The sequence below is a fragment of the Silurus aristotelis genome (genome assembly GCF_946808225.1).
Source record: "Silurus aristotelis genome assembly, chromosome: 26".
In the NCBI taxonomy this organism is placed as follows: domain Eukaryota; kingdom Metazoa; phylum Chordata; class Actinopteri; order Siluriformes; family Siluridae; genus Silurus; species Silurus aristotelis.
This window is the reverse complement of record NC_139599.1, coordinates 3,867,622-3,885,648: the sequence shown is the minus strand read 5'-3', so window position 1 is coordinate 3,885,648 and position 18,027 is coordinate 3,867,622. Positions and strand designations below refer to the sequence as shown.

General features: G+C 38.4%; 1 protein-coding gene across 1 annotated transcript; it reads right to left on the bottom strand.

Annotated features, from left to right (window-relative positions):
* Positions 1-841: 841 nt before the first annotated feature.
* Positions 842-16,296, bottom strand: wdr36 (WD repeat domain 36). Its single transcript, XM_083532168.1, has 23 exons — positions 15,998-16,296; positions 12,527-12,554; positions 12,310-12,410; positions 11,846-11,963; positions 11,629-11,761; positions 10,913-10,967; positions 10,595-10,727; positions 9,541-9,716; positions 9,055-9,175; positions 8,910-8,975; positions 7,799-7,882; positions 6,446-6,600; positions 6,216-6,330; positions 5,981-6,146; positions 5,053-5,161; positions 4,876-4,955; positions 4,443-4,550; positions 3,254-3,351; positions 3,027-3,169; positions 2,841-2,957; positions 2,103-2,184; positions 1,813-2,000; positions 842-1,104 (listed from the first exon to the last, which is right to left on the bottom strand). The coding sequence occupies exons 1-23, from the start codon at positions 16,151-16,153 to the stop codon at positions 955-957; spliced, it is 2,682 nt and encodes an 893-aa protein (XP_083388294.1). The 5' UTR covers positions 16,154-16,296; the 3' UTR covers positions 842-954.
* Between the last annotated feature and the right edge of the window lie 1,731 nt (positions 16,297-18,027).

Below are 18,027 nucleotides of genomic sequence, written 5' to 3'. Positions count from 1 at the left end.
TGAATTATTTCTATACTGGTCAGCTTTTTAAGTGGTAGTAGCAAATAATGGATTTAAATAGGATTTTATTGGCCTAGCTAAACAGCTGCTTGGGGAAAATCTGTTAATAAACCAATCATTCAACAAAGCTGAGGGGGAAAAAAAATGGCGTCAAGTAAAAATAGGAAGAAGCAATTTTGAATCTTTTCGAGCTTTTTACATATTTGCTGTGTGTCATCGAAAACCTACCATGTTTTACCATGTTATACAAGAACATATTTCGCTAAATATTAGCCCATGTTCTGGTAACTTTGGCTATTTATCATTATTATAGCCATTTTAATTTAACTAGCCTGCTAGGGAACATAGCAGCTGGCGTTCACGTTTAAATAATTACCTCGCTTGTCAAAATGGTTCGTTTTCTAATTTGCTAGCAATTCTGGCTACACAAGTTCAGTTGCTAGTAATATTTGCTGCTTGTTCACGCAATGGAAATTAGCTTAGTGAAAGCATTTGCTCATATCAAGTTGGCATGATGTTAGCCTGTTAGCATAAGCGACTAGGGACGTATAAAATACAATACCTAGTGAGGTTGCTAATGTAACCGTGTACCGTTTTTTACTTTATAGTATCATAACAAGCTTGGTTGCTGGAATACATTGAAAGTTTGCCTAATGTTAATAATTTAGCGTTATTAGTAGAAGTTAACTTGCTAGTATGCTTTGTAATGTATTATCCTAATAATAACTAGCATGCTAGTGAAGTTTCCAGAGGCAGTGTTAGCTAAACTAGCCACTGCTGTAGTTTGTGTGAATGAATTCTTTTTGTATCAATTTTCTATACTAAAGAAAACAAAACACACTTTTGTATATAATGTATTTTAGCAAACGTAATACAACAATTAAACAAGTAACATTTTCATCAATAAAAAAAAAAAAAAGAAAAGAGAGAATTGACTCGAAGACTCGATTGTCTTTACAGCAGCGCGCTCTTGATGTACGAGAGGAGACACATGTTCTGGTTGAGGAGCGTCTGTACGGAAATCCATGTTCCCTCTAACAGCTCGAGCACTTTTTCCATTTCCTGCATGAGGACAGGCTGCTCTGCAATTAACCGCAGGTGAAGCTAAAAGGAAAGAGGAAGAGAAGATGGTGTTTATATTAGATCATTCTTAAGGCACTTTGGGAAATAAATGTTCCAGAGAGAACGTCTGCATTCTTTTCAGAAACCTCAGATTTACAGAGACTCGTAGCAAATCAATTAGATTGCAACCACATAGATTTGGAAGCTTGTGGCCAGAAAAGTGTACCAAAAATGTTACATTTATAGCATTTGGCAGACGCCCTAATCCGGAATGACTTACATTTTATTTCATTCATACAATCGAGCAGCTAAAAGGTTAAGGGCCTTGTTCAGGGGCCCAAGAGTGGTAGCTTGGTGTGGCTGGAATTTGACCTTCCAATCCCTCAACTACTAAGCTAACACTGTTGTGGTGATAAATTTAATATTTAGTTAAGAATAATACAAATGTATAATATATAGAAGAATTTGGTAACAGATAATACCAGATATAATTTAATAAATTAAAAAAATAAATATCATGCTTAATTACTGCTGCCACCTGCTGGCCAAGTCTGAAATGACATCTATGCCTGACATTATGGTCTTGTATTATAATAGAAAATGTAGAATCACCACATTACAAGTAGAAGGTCTTATTACACAGGCCAATTTTAAATAGAAAGAAAATGAAGAACAGATGGCCTGCACGCTCTCTGATCCACAATGTAGTAGCATATATGTATATATATAAAAATAAATAAATAAAGAAACCTTCAGGAACAGCGCTAGATAGGCCTGTGCCAGGTCAAAGTCTCGCTTCAGTCTCAGCATGCTGCTGATCATCCTCAGGAAGCTCTGCATAACACTAACGTTTCCACCCATATCGGGTGCCAAGCTTCGCAGCTCCGTGTCAATCGCAGAAGGACCCAACTCTTTTAAGTGTCTTACTGCTGGTTCGTCTGAAACAAATGAAGCAAAATATTGTCATTCGCAGGATACAGAAAAATACTGGAAGCATATATGAGGTTCTAGAACCTTAATGGTAGTGATATTGGTCTTACAGAGATTACTGTCTAACGCTTCTTCCAGCTGGATGTAGAAATTAGACTTCTGGGCCAGAACTCCAATATTGAACACCTTAGACTATATATATATATATATATATATATATATATATATATATATATATATATATAAAAAAAAAAAAAAGATGATTAGTTGGCAGAGTGGGAAATAAAACATAGCACACACATTAATAGTCTGTAGAAAAAACAAACACCGCTAAAAATAGTACTGAACTAAGAAAAAAAGTGCTTAATCATAAAAATGTGCTAAATGAAATAAATACGAATATATAAATTAATTAACAAATAATTATACAATGAATAAATTATATAGAATACATTTTATATAGATTTTCATGCAACGTGCGCTCTCCGTGCAGCGCACAGTTTCACGTAAAGTAAACAAACAACGTAGTGTCAGTGATTCGCCTCTAGAGGCCGCTCTCATAATGTCAGCGGACCTTCCCAGCTGCTCCCGGAAAAACTATCGGGATGTATTTTTGCTGACGGCCGACAGTTTCCGTAATCAAATATCTGTGCCAAAAAAAATTCAAATCGATCAATTGTTCGAAACTCTACTAACTGCAGGTTGCTGACACTTTCTTAGCCCTAGTGTAACAAAGTCTAAATAACACAACTGGATCATTCAAATGTGCTGAGGAAAAAATTTTGATTAAGCACATGTTGATTAAGGAAAGAGTTGATTTGAGTATTGTAAGAGCACAGAGTGGTTACCTGCTCCTCCGATGACGTATCAGGAAGCGCAAACTGTGGTATGAGTCCAGGAACAGTGGGGATGAAAAAAGGGGCTGCTTTAGGCACCTTAGGGGGTTCTTTTGGCTTGTTTCTTTTCTGTGAAAATAATTGCATGTTAATTGTGGCAAAAAAAAAATTTAAAGACACATGGAACGCTGCACGCACCTTAATAATGTCCAGGTTGAGAAGATTCTTCCAGCGTGAATCTGGCAGTAAAGATAGAGTAACCAGCTGTTCATCCAGCTGCGCAGGAGACACGTACTCATCCATTTCTGAGCTCTCTGCTTCCACGGAGACAACGTCGTCATCTGTCCGTGCAAAGCCACTGGATTAATGTCGGCGTGTGTAATGGAACTTTCTCTGATGTGTGCAGGTGCGGAGAAAACGCTCACCTTTGCTTGGGCAGGTGCCGGGAAGCAGGACCACCGTAGGTTCATAGTCTGATGGTAGAGGGCGCAATGACACCAAAGTACACAAGGTGGTGTTGGACCTGGAAAACAAAGTTGTAGCGGTTTGGAGATCATTCAGAGAGAATAAGAAATTTTACAACCAGGAAATCCATCAAAGATATTAATTATGCTTTTGGGTTATCCTCAGGTGTCTATGCTGGGCACATAAAGGTTTACTTGTATAACTTAAGTTTTTTAGAGAAATAAATTATGTTAATACAACAAAGTGTTGAAAATAAATTGTCTACAAACGCCTCAATACTCAAGTAAGCTTTTTAGCGAGCATTTGATCAGGTTACAATCATGGCAACTGAATTTGCCTCGGTGATATAAAGACAGGTTATCCTATTCTTCCTCATATTATAGACAAAATTCCGTTGTGCATTTCTGCTCAACGCCGTCACGATGAGTGGCAACAGAAAGTTCTATTTTTAAAAAGCCTAAATCAAAGCATCGATTGTGTACACAGATTTATAGATTTAGTCATAATTAGACAAACTATGACATGAGTCAGACCAAATAAAACAGCCCACACGGATTAAATCACCGTTGCTATTACACAGTGTCAGAATTTAGGATTTTTTTGTCAGGGTTATACAGATAATGTTAAGAGAAAAAAAGAAGAAGAAGAAAAGATAATCATGGAACAAAATGCTTGAAAGGGGATTTTCCATAAAGTTAAATAGTTTTTCATATCATAGAGATGCATCATATATACACTTATAAAACATAACATTATGACACTATAACATTATGAGCTGAGTATCTCTCCATCATGGAACCTGTCTAACCTTTCCTGCCATATGTGGTTCTTCTCCAAACTGTTACCTCCAAGCTGGAGGCACACAATTGTATAAGACGTCTTTGGATGCGGTATAATAAAATACCAAACAAGAACAAGAACGAACAAGGAAAAAAAAGAAGAAAAAGTGTGAAAAGAACAAGAAGTTAAAAAAAAGTAATAAAGGAAGAAGTAATAGTTAGAAGAAAAATAGGACATATCAAAAAGTAAAAATTAGAAATAAAGAAGAAACAGCAATAGAAGAAGGAGCAGATGATGATGAGGAAGCAGCAATGCTTTGACCCTTAGGAAACACAGTTACAGTCAAAGGTTCAAACTCCGATTTCTTACCACAGGTAAATACCCAGGCTGTCCACATGGGCGGAAGCGAGGACGTCCCCCGTAGGAGAGAAGCTGACGCTCACGGCTGCCGTGTCTACCAGGAAACAGTCGACCAAACTAGAGAGCGAGAGTGAGATGAGAGTGAGAGAAAGAGAAAGCGAGGGGGGAGAATGTGTAAACCACAAGGCCACAGGCACTGAGATTACCCATCATGCTTTCAGCTTTCCTTTTTAAATCTAGACGAGATAAACGTTATCTCTAGCGGCAACTTCACCGAGTTGTGTTCATTAAGAAGCGAGCTGGATGACTTGACTAAAAAGGTCATCGTGCAAAATCAGGCAGAGTAAATCATTCAGAAAGCGAAACCAAGTCAAAGCCTGGTGTTCCCCTCCTTCCGAAGAGTCCATTCCAGAGACGAAGTCATGCGCTCTGAGAGGCCTACCTGCCAGACGGAAGGTCCCATGTCCTGATGGTACAGTCCATGGAGGCTGTTATCAACCATCGTCCATCTGTGCTGAAAGTCTGTCCAGGTAACGAGAAAAACACGAATATACGATTAGAACAAAAAACTATGTGCAACCTAAGAAATGCCCTGACCTTTTGAAAGAAAAAACCTCACCATATCATTAATCTGCCCACGCTGGCCAGAGAAGTGACGTACAATCCGCTTCATCTCCATGTCGAAGATACTGATCGTAAAGTCATCGAGAGCAACCGCCAGCATCCCACTGTGGAATGAGAACCATGAGAAAGATGAAAGTATGAAGGGAAAAAAATGTATTAAAACACGTGGGTGATACAGAATCAGCAGCTCCTAACAGGGGTCCTACACAATCTTTCATTTCGAAATTCTATACTTTTCATACAGATCTCCCATATGATTGTTACGACCATATTTAACATCTGAAATAATGATTTTCAATTCCAACTTTAACATGCGATACGTTACAATCGGCGATGTTTTTCATGTTTTTCGTTTGAAAGCGTGTATTTTTCTCTCCGTTCTGGCCTTCACACCGAGACGCCGATTTCGGGCAACGAAATTGTAGCTTTTTTTAAAACGGAGCCTTTCGGAAAAACGCTGACGGATTTTTATTTGTTGCTGTGACGTTTCTAACGGCTGGAAGGTAAACAAATGGCAGGGGAAAATGACGCGGCCAATTTAACCTTTCGCGTTTTGCTCACAGGGACGGAAGCGCTTTTAGGCGTTTCAGTGCGGATGTGCGACTTTTGGGAAACGATTGAAAACCAAAGTGTGAACGCTGACCTTTTTTTTTTTTTTTACACTCTGGATTAGTGCAGCCTTTGTTTAAAATGTTTTAATATTTACTCTACATTTTTTTTTGTTTGTTTACAAATGCCTAATTTTATATTTTAGTAATCCAAATAGCGCAGTAGTATGGAAACAAATATTTTGCAATATTTAGTGCCCCCCCCTATTAATCCATACCTGGAAATCATTCAATTCTATACTTTTTTAAACTTTTCCACCCTGGAAACCCTGTTATAATTAGAACGCTATTTTCCCACCGTTTTCCTGCCCTCACCTGTCTCTGTGTAGGAGCGTGGACGCTGGTGATGCTTGCAGTTGGTGTGTGTTTAACAGCTCTTTCGATTTGAACTTCCACACCCTCAGCAGACGATCGGCTCCGGCGCTGACCATCAGCTGGTTCAACGCATCCACCGACACCCCTCTGACCGGCCCCGAATGAGCTGCAAACACATCACATGTTAATATATATAATTCCCTGTGGAAAGAAGTGGCGTCCCCCGTTAACTCACCTCTGTCTTGTCCATAGTGTCCTCTGTGGAGCCCCGACTGCATGTTATAGACGTCGACGTGTCCCGAAGACAGAGCGATCACGCCAAAGTTTCCGCAAGAAGTGATATCTACAGCCTGTAGAGGCGAGATGTTAGAACCAAGAAACAAAGTCAGGAATTTTGCATTGAAGAATGAACCTAACACACACACATACACACACACACACATACACACACACACACACACACACCGTGGCATAAACGCTGAGGGCGCGGTTCTTATTGAAACGCTTTGGTTCCAGTCTGTGAGCCCCCATAGAGCCTTTCCGATAATTCCAAGTTGTGGTCAGGATAAAACCCTGGTGGCAAGCTAGAATGCCGTCCCAGTCACCTTGGCGTGCTGTTTCTGTACACACAAAACAATTTGTACAATTATTTTAATAATAAACACAATATTCAATCACAATTTTGAATAAAAATAGCTTATATGCAGCATAAGCTGTTTGGTTGCCAGATTTGTATTATTTATATATTATATATGCACATACATAAAAACATACATAAATACACACACACATACACATTATATATATATATATATATATATATATATATATATATATATATATATATATAAAAAAAGAATAATGTGTTTTAAAACATTTTATGGAATTTGTGAGTGAAAACACAGTTTAAAATGGTTTTCCTAACGTTCCTGAACATTCGGTCCCGCTGCGGATTCCAGCCAATTATAAGACAATCCTGTTAGTTAGGTTCCAAATGGGAACCCAGGAATTTCCAAGTTCCGAAGCGCAACTCATCGGGGGTTGACTGTACTGTTGTATATTACATCTTTTATTTACATAAAAGAAAATGTATTGCTGTGAGTTGATTATTGTGAGCTATTTAACCCTAGATTTTTTTCTTTTTGAAGCTTTCACAACACATGAAGAATTCTTTCTATCTACAGGTTAAAGTGGTAAATGACCCACTCCTGGCCTCAAATCAGTGTTAGGTCTCTGTGTGTGTTGCTTGACAAATGGTTGTTAACAATATGTTGTTTCGGCTCGTTATTGTATATAACTTCAAAAAGATATATCTATTTTTTAGGTGTTCTACAATTATTGTCATTACCATCTTGTACAAGTGCTTCACAGCATACTTCACTTCCTGTACTTATATTCTTATTCAGGCATATTTTTACTGTACTTTATCACAAAAAAAAATTACACGTGTGCTTCATTTCCTGAAGAAGAAAAAAAACCCCAAATAAAACCGTTAAAAAAACCCTTAAAACAGCATTTTCTGCTCTGTCCACTCCCGCTGAAGTCCATCGTCTTTTCTAGAGAACTTCTGATTAACGCACTTCCCCAAAAGACCAGGTGAAACTCCGCAAAACTTATGAATGTGTTTTATAATAACTTGCACGATAAGAATCAAGCATTTACAGTAAGCCAGTAATCTTCACCAATCTCGACCGCGGCGATAATCGAGAGTTCCTCTCTCTACTCCTTCTCATTCAAGTCACAATAACATCACGACCCCATGCGAAATGCGGAAACATGACCAGAGGAAATGGTACGTATGACAGAATGAACGCATACCTGACGCGAAAGCGGTGATGGGTGGAAGTTTCGCCGTGTCATACATCACCCCCTTCTTTTTAACCTTCTTCTTCGTAAAGGACCCTGGATGGGAAGAAAGCATTAATGATATGCTCGAATCGATCGCTGTGCATCTCGTCTGCATTACTGCGGAGTAATATTTCTGTTCGTTTCATTGCAAGAAAAGGAAACCCCGCTTACTCAACGCAAAACTCGCTTTATCATACGAGATTATTTGTCGAATGCTTTTATTAGTTCCTCGATTAAATGCTGTTTGTTAATCTGCATCATATATTCTTTCAGTGTGACTTGTTTCGATGAGTAAGGGATTATCCACAGCTAGTGTTATGCAATTTTACTGCGAATTACTGCCCGACACATAGATTTGAATCATTTCCTAAAACATCGGCGACGACATTCGTCCATCTAAGAAGGCAAATCGCAGGTTTGTATTCATGCACTCGTTTCAATACGTACTCACAATCACTGATATGATGGAAGTTTCGGAATGTCTGTGAAAAGATGAGCTGTTTAGCAACTACACGTGACAGGAAAAAAAATAAAAAATAAAAAAACCACAGGCTGGCGAGGGATCTAATTATAGCAAAACTACTTATAATAATGGAATCTGGTGTAAATGATCACTGGTGCAACACAAAATACTGCATACCATGACAAATAAAGACCTGTTTTACACAGGAATTTCCTTTTAACCCCCAAAAGTGGGATCTGACTTATGCCTTCTACAGACTATGCGATTTCAGAAACCATATAAGTTCATTCCAAATCCTACGATGCAACATGGATCCAATAAATCTAAGCATGATGTGTACGTAGACTGTACGACGATGACACCTATTCGATTGTATGGGAATCAGAAGATTTGGAAGCTTTCAAAACGATTGTTTCACGTTGGTCATCGATCATCTGGTGCAGCCCCAAATCATACAAGGTGACAACAAATATTTACTAATTACTAAAGAAGGAGATTTTTACAACTCCACCGGATTAACATATAGATTAGGTCTTTTACATGTAAAAGAAATAACACGCCCTCACGGCTGGGGCGGTTTGAAGCTCTTTAATCTGCCCGATCGATCAAAAGTCTTACCATGTCCCAGACTCTTGTTGAACCTTTCATGAACTGTAGAAAAGGACTGCAGTGAGCCGTCTTGACCTGAAAAAATAAATACAGACAGATTAATTTCTGATCTGTAATCGTGGTCTTTATTTGTACACCTTAACAAAGGTCATACTGGCGCTGAGGATGTGCTGTCCGCTCTGGTCGTAGTGTTTGATCTTAGTGGGAGGGGCACTGTGACCCATTCGAAATCTGAGCAGACGTCCTTCGCCTCCCGCTCTGTCAAAAATCCAAACCTAGAAAACCAGTCGAAATATCAAGAACCACGTCATTAACTGGTATTCTTCAGGAGGTAGGAGCTCAGTGGTGAAGGCATTGGACTTTGACTTGAAAGCTCATGAGTTTAAATCCCAGCACCACCAAGCTACCCACTGCTGGGCCCTTGAGCAAGGCCCTTAAGCCTCAACTGCTCAGTTGTAAATCTCTGGATAAGGGCGTCTGCCAAATGTTATACAAATTCATTAAGTGGTATTTTACTCATCATTAATATGATTATGAATTTCTCTGATTTCTTTTAGCAGCCACGATACAGGAAAATGTTCTCGGTCATTAGAAATGAGCAGAGTGAGGAATGAGGGAGGAACGAGGGAGAAGGACAAACCCGGATGGCGTTATCCGCTCCGTTAGTGAGGAGCAGGGGTTCACCGTGCAGGAACGTAAGGCCAGCGATCGCCGTGGCGTGTGTGTCTCTCATCTGACCGATCAGCTTCCTCTCCTCCAAATCCCACAATCCGATGTGTCCAACTGGGCTTCCGGCAGCCATCACAGAATGCCCATCTACAGGGATGAAATACGTGTGTAATATTATTACTACATCATATAAATTGTACATGCACCTGAACAGTTGTTCTGACACGATGTTTCCATAGCAACAGCCAATTTACATGGACTTCTATGGAAGACGCACTATAGGTGTCTGTACATGGAGCACTGTAATCGGTTTACAGCTATTATTGCAAAGCCGTGTCCTATTAATCATAAGGTTTGTGTCTGCTTTTCAGGACCATATAAATGTGTGTATCTTGTATTAGAGCAGTTGAAATTTGGTGCATTGAGTCCAATTCTCTCATACTGACCACTGGTCAGTGATGTCATAATGGAGGAGTGGAAGAGGATCCCAGCAACAACCTGTGCAGCTCTGGTGAATTCCATGCCCAGGAGGATTAAAACAGTGCTGGATAGCAATGGTGTCACACAAAATATTGACACTTTGGAAACAGTTTTGACATGTTCAATAAGGGTGTACTCACTTTTGGTACCAGTTGTCTAGACAGTAATGGCTGTGTGTTACGTTATTTTTAAGAGGACAGTAAATCTGTACTGTTATACAAGCTGCACATTGACTACTTCTAAACTATATCCAAGTTTCATTGTCCCTTGAGAACGTATGATAAGATGAATAAAAAAAATAGATAGATGATAGATAGATAGATAGATAGATAGATAGATAGATAGATAGATAGATAGATAGATAGATAGATAGATAGATAGATAGATAGATAGATAGATAGATAGATAGATAGATAGATAGATAGATAGATAGATAGAATGAGGTATTTCTTTGAAATACTGTATGTATAATTTCCAATAGGGAAACATGATGTGAGCCCCCCCTTTGTTTTTTTTTCTTAATTATAAGACAATGGTAAAATTACCTGTTCTAAAGGATAAAGCGGTGATTGGACCCCAATCCTGCTGAAACTTCATCAGAGTTTCGTTGAATTTGATGTTGTGGATGATGATTTGTCCGGAAGCCAAACCCACGCCGACCACGTCCACTGCTGGAGTCTAGTATAAAAAAAAAAAACAATCACGGGGGAAAAAACATTAAACAACAATCATTTACATGTATATTATCTGAGTGGTTAAGAACTCAACATTGGCAGCTTGAGTGGTGCTGGGATTTCAACTTACAACCTTCTGGTCAAAGACATTTATTAAGGCAGATTTAAGACGATATAAAGAATACTGACCTGCTGTAGAACAGTCACTGCTGATCCCCAACCAGGAAACATGAACAATAGTTTGCTGAGGGAACAAAAAAGATGCAGTTGACACTCAAGAATTATCGGTAGCGAATAATCCGAATCTCCTGAAACGACCTGCGATCATCTGAGTTTTTTTCTTTTCACACAAAACATGCAGTTACTGAATAAATATATGGGCTCAAAAACAATTCTCACATCTGGATTGTGAGAATCTATAACTGTATAAAACAAATGTCCCTCACTTTATGAATTCCCTTACATACGTCTCCTCTATTACATATTTAACATTTGCATGCTTTTTAACAGCCTTTTACTAAAAACCTACAATTCAAACTTTTATAAAGGAGTTATTATACACCATATATTCACTGAAACGGTTAATTGGGGTGATTGGATGCTATTCTGCTTCTTCTTTCATCCGTCTCCATGTCCCCCCCTGTCCTCTACATCTGTCTCTTTCAAACAAACCACCTGCATGTCTTCCCTCACCACATTCATAAACCTTCTCCTTGGCCTTCACCTTTTCCTTCTGCCTGGCAGCTCCATCATCAGCATTCTTCTACTGATATACCCCATGTCCCTCATCTGCACATGACCGAACCATCTCAATCTCGCCTCGTCTCCGAAAAAGTGCTACGGTGATGAGTTGCTATTGTACTTATTTAAAAAATTATAATAAACATAAAAATAATAATCCATACTTGGACTTGACGTTCCACAGCTGAAGGCTTCCCTGACTGCTTCCAAACAGGATTTTATTCAAGTAGGTGCTCGGGTGCATAACAGCCCGAACTTCAAAGGTGGATCTTTCGAATGAAATCTCCAAGTATTCGTCTGAAAATGAAACCACTCTCGTTAAAAATCGTACAAATCACAACTGTATAATCTGTGGCTCGGTGGAATCTACGGTATAAAGACCTTCAGACTCCACGTCCCAGATGATGACAGCATTTTCCTTGTCCACGGATATCAAGTGGTCTCCAAACGGAAGCAGGAGATGGATGTCGGCTTGGTGGCCTTCGTAAGTGTGAACAATCTGTAACACAGTAATGTAGATTGGCACTGTGGCGTCGTGATGACGAGGACAATCTAAAAACTTTATTAAATGTGATGAAAACCGATTGTCAGATTGTCCGTTTTTTTTTAGTCTTTGGCGATCTTGTGTGCGGTTTAGCTTTGGATTCTTGTGCGTGGCTGACGGAAACGTGAATGGAACGTGACCTGATCCTGCAATGATGCAGCCTATTCGCCTCAAAGACATGTTTTTCTGCTCACCACGGATGTAAAGAGTGGTTATTTGAGTGAATTAGCGACACGTGTCTGGGTGCATGCGTTCCTAATAAAGTGGCGAGTGAGCGGCGAGGGTGCGGGATGAACCGTACCTCTGTGTTCTTTGCGAAAGCTGAAATGACTTTTCCGTGTGCGGCGTACACGAGCATTCGGTCAGCGGCGAGACAGGCGATGTCTTCGGGAAGGGCATTACCTGGACAGCGAATCAAAAGATTTTTTTTTTTACTTTTTATAAAAAATATAGACGAATAATAATAAAATATATATGATGTAATTCTAAAACTATAAAAACATTTGCGTGCTACTTACTGACAGCGACAATTCCAAGTTTCTTCACCTGCAGAAAGTTAAAAACAGGATGAGATTCTGATGGAGCTCAGATTCCAAACATAAGCAGATTCGTTCATGCATTCAAATAAGTTTACTTTGAAAAAAATACGTAAAAAAAAAAAAAAAAAAAAACCCTGAACCAGCTATTGCATGTAAAATCTGTAAAATCTTTACAAAAAATTTTATTTCATTTTTTTTTTTTAAACAATATACATTCATAGCTAAAGTCCCTTGCATAAGTATTGGCCCCCTGGAACTCATCATGTTTATCATTTTATAACCTGGAACTGAAATATTACAGTGCATCCGGACAGTATTCACTTTTTCCACATTTTGTTATGCTACGGCTTTATTCCAAAATGAATTAAATTCATTCTTTTCCTCAAAAGATTCTACAAACAATCCCCCCATAATGACAATGTAAAAGTAGGGATTTTGAAATCTTTGCAAATGTATGAAAAAATTGTATAAATCAATCCTATGTACATAAGTATTCACAGCCTCAAGACATTGGAGTTTTATGCTACAAGCATGACCAGTTCCCTGGTGGTCTAGTGGTTAGGATGCGGCGCTTTTACTGCTGCGGGCAGGGGTTCGATCCCCGGTCAGGGAACCAACCCCAGCCATTAGGGTTGCACAAGCCTTAGTGTCGGTCCCAAGCCGGGATAAATGAGGAGGGTTGCGTTAGGAAGGGCATCCAGCGTAAAAACGTGCCAAATCAAACATGCGGATGATCCGCTGTGGCGACCCCTAACGGGAGAAGCCGAAAGATGCTACAAGCATGACCCATCTTTTTTTGTGCAGTTTCTCCCATTCATCTTTTCAGAACCTCTCAAGTTCAGGTTGGATGGGAAGCGTAACAAAATGTGGAAAAAGCGAATACTTTCAGGCTGCACTGTATTTCATTGATTACATTTAGTAATGAATTAAATTGGCACAAAATAAAATTAAAGGAAAGTTTATAGGACTGTGGTGAGACCTGCGATGTTGTATAGTTTAGAGACAGTGGTATTGAGTAAAAGGCAGGAGGTGGAGCTGGAGGTAGCAGAGCTGAAGATGTTGAGGTTTTTATTGGGAGTGACGACGATGGACAGGATTAGAAACAAGTTTATTAGAGGCACAGCACATGTAGGACGTTTTGAAGACAAGGTGAGGGAGGCGAGATTGAGATGTTTTGGACATGTCTAGAGGAGGGACATGGGGTATATCAGTAGGAGAATGTTAAGGATGGAGCCACCAGGAAGGAGAAAAAGAAGGCGGCGAAGGAGGAGGTTTATGGATGTGGTGAGGGAAGACATGCAGGTAGTTGGTTTTGAAAGCGACAGATGTAGAGGACAGGGGGGTATGGAGACGGATGATCCGCTGTGGTGACCCATAATGGGAGAAGCCAGAAGAAGAAGAAGAAGAAATCAATGAAACTTAACCTTTACCTTATTTTCTAAAGATGATCTTCTTAACTGTTCTACTTATTTCAGCATACTTTAACAAATGGCTCCATTTCATCCATCCATCATTCATTCACTCCCTCGATATGCGAAATTATCAAAGTTTTCAGCATTTAAGAGAAATTCTTCAAGCCGGATAATCAAATGCAAAAGAATCCATATCGCTAGATCGTCGTAAAAACGTTCACGATGACGAAACAAACTTAAGGTCCGAACTAAAAGCCCTGTACCGAAAGGGTTCGGTTCGAATATGTGTACCGTGAAACCCCTGGTAATAAAATTATCATTTTTCCTAATACACTTAACTATGACTCTTGTTCTGGAAAAAACGGTTCAGCACAATAACAGGAATCTCTCCGACTTCAACATTCAGTATCATTTCCAAACAAAGAAACTATTAAGTCGTGAAGCCGAAGCTCGACTTCTTTTCAGCACAACGTGGCCAAAATATCACTCCATCAATCAAATCAATCGATCGATTTCAACACATTACTCTACACTTTCATTATCACATACAGGATGACTCGATTTTGTGCCGAAGTTATTTAGCTAATGACTGAAACAAAAACAAAAAAACAACTCAATAGATAGAGCAACTTTGATTATGGTGAATTAAAAATTCCACCTCAAAAAACAAAACAAAAAAACCCTTGACCATGCCTTAATAGACCCCATGGGAATCCCCCAGACCCTTTGTTGAAAACCCAATCAAGGGTACAAAAAAAAAACTACACACTAATAAATGTTATGAGTCAATAACTAAGAGATTTGTTATATGGACACAAGTTTGTAGACACCTTATAAAATCCTCCATTCTTCAGGGAAGATCTTACTAGAGTTTTGGAGTGTGTTCATGGAGATTTGTGGGCATTCAGGTGAGGAGGTCTGGGGTGCAGTCAGCATTCAAGTTCATCCCAAATGTGTTTAATCAGGTTAAAATTTGAAAGCTCTTCCAACCCATGTAAAGAATATATTCATTAAGCTGGTTTTGTGCACTTGGGCATTGCGATGCTGGAACAGGTTTGGGTATTTCATCCCATCATATCCATTGACATCCAATACAGTTGTGTAGGCCTCGAACAGTTTGATGAAAAGAACCACCGAAGACTGTGAAAGTCAGGTGTTCCAGGTGTTACATTTCTCCAGATGTTGTAGTCTGAGTCTCTAAATTCATTATGACTACTGTACATATTTACACACACAGCCAGCAATCACGTTTAATCTACATCTCTGTACAGTTCATCATTTTTTATTAGTTTGCGTATTAAATCACACTACACTGCCAAAAGTATTGGGACACCTGATCTTCCCTGCTATACGTGGTTCTTTTCAAAACCATTACCACAAATCTGGAGGCACTCAATCGTCTTTAGATGCGCTGTGATAAAATGGCAATGCCCCTGTGCACAAAGAGAGCACCTTGAAGATCTGGTTTACATGCTTTGGAGAAGATCTTGCTGCCATAGAGCTCTGATCTCATCCATACTGAACACCTTTGGGATAAATATGAACGCTGACTGAACCCCAGGTCTCCTCACCTACATCAGTACCTGGGTTCTGTAATACCCTTGTGGCTGATGAAAACAAATATCCATAAGCACCCTCCAAAATCTAGTGGAGCATCTTCCCAGAAGAGTGGAGGGAATTAGAAGAGCAAATTGAGACTGAATGTGCAATGCAATGCTCAAAAATCACATACCAAACTTATGATACAATACTTTTGGAAATCTAGTGTATGTTACGAGATGTGTGTCCACCTATAAAAGTCATAATACCAAGTTTTGACTCAAACCAGATGATTTAAATAGGACAAATTATAAAGAAAATCAACCCACATTGTTGTTATTATTTACTAACTAGTTCTAATTAATGGTTTAGAATTGAAACCAACTAAACTGATAAGACTGACAGGTGTCCCGTTGCATCTTTAGAGTTTGGATGTTTATATATTTAATGTTATTATAGAAATACAAGCAATATTTAACTTTTTGGAACGTTTACTTACATTGTACGTGTGGAAGCACTGACCCACTGCTGTCACTACATAAAACTCCCGGTGTTTCTTGTGGAAACGGACCACGTGTGGAAGATGGTTGGAGTACAGCCCTAGTGCTCGAAATCCAGCGAAGATCGCGCTTCCCTTTTTCTCACCAACCGACATTTTCTATCTGTACGTCTATCTTAAAATTTCAATATCTACAACAAATTCAATTAAAACATTTTTTCGCGTATACGAATCTACTACTCTCTCTACCTGAACTACCCGTGTTCATGTGCCGTGTTACACTAAAAAGATTCCGGGTTGCGCTTCAGTTCCACCAAGTCAGTTCCTACTGACTAGCATCACTCCTATGATTGGACAAAAGAATTGCTAAAACAATATTTTTTTTTTTTAAGATTTTTATTCAATGTATTGAATGAGCAAAAGGTGTCTGGAATGACATTTACACATTTTAGATGTGATCATAAACACGGAATAAAAGAAACCGAAAGGACAGAATTGTTTTGTTTGTAAAAACAAAATGTACAGTAGTAAAAAAAAAGAATAAACATCAATCAGGGTGTGTGTGTATATAAATATGTTAAAATTCATGCTTATAGCACAAAGTATAATAAATAAAGGTTTTTATAATAATTCTTACTCCATTAGCATACAAAGTTTAGTGTTTTCACTGCATTAACACACAAGAACTCAGCTAACAGCTTATGACCACATAAACTTCATGAGGTGAATCAGGTCTTAAAGTCAAGGTCATAAGCAGAGCAGCATGAGTAAAACACTGGTCCTTAGAATTTGCAGTAAAAACCAGGTCGATCATACGAATCACTGATAATTTGCCGATTCTATAAAGTGGCACCAACACCTTAGGAAATTCTTCAGACAGTGTTTTGGTTTGCAGACTGCAAATTTGGTTTGATGCTTCACATTACAGTTGTGAAGATCCTGAAAAAAAGAACAAATATTTCAGTGTTTTGTCATAGAACCACCAAATCCATTAAATCACAAAAAAAACAACTTGGTGTAATCTTACCACACTGTCGTGTATGAACTGGGATATAGTTTTCATTGTTTTAATGTTCTTATTTTCCATCGACCTTGAAGAAGTCAGGTTTGCCCATTTATAAATGCATGTCCAATCATTCGAAAACTGCTTAAAAAAAAATAAACAAACAGAATAGCAAACTGAGTTTACAGTCCTATAGATATTCAACAGTATGATAGATATTCAACAGTATAGACTTCAATGGAAACATTAAAAAAAGAAAAAAAAAAAAAAAAAGACTAAAAAAAAAAAAAAAAAGACTTACCATAGTTAGGTTACTACAATTAATCGGGAGTTTCTAAAAAAAAAAAAAAATTCACATAATTTCAAATGATTAGTTATAGTAAATTATATACATATATTTATTTATTTTATTCTAATTTTATTTTTTAATTGTATTTATATAGACCAATAGTTGTACATACACTGCTATGTGCACATTTTGTCCATTATGGACAGTAAAAAAAAGAAAAACTAATTTCAAGGGTTTTATCATCAGCTCTCAGATTATGAAGAAAATCTAATTAAACTAATTAACATAGCTAGTATGTATACATGATCTCATTCATGCAGAATAGAAATCATTTAAAAAGCATTGTTAAGAACTCACTTCCACATGAGGCCGGATCAAGAAAGATGCTGTTTTATGAAGGTCTTCAAAACAGCTTTGAATTGGTGCGCTCATAGACAAAATGGCCAGTATTAGGCAAATCAGGTGAAACACTGTCAACAGAAGCAAACATATTCACAAGTTCAGCTCAGCTCCATAGCACCACAAATCACAGGGCTATAATTCTGAACAAGAGTCTAGGCACTTACCAGTAAACCTGCTGTCCTGCATCTTGAGCATCTCTTCATGTTGATTCGAGGTGACTGCTGAAGGTTCTTTTATACCGAACTCAGTTCGAATTAAGTGCTTCAGATTATCAAGGTGGCCTATCTTTGTTTTTTTTTCCTTTTTTGTGGCACAAGTGAAGTGCTTACACATAAC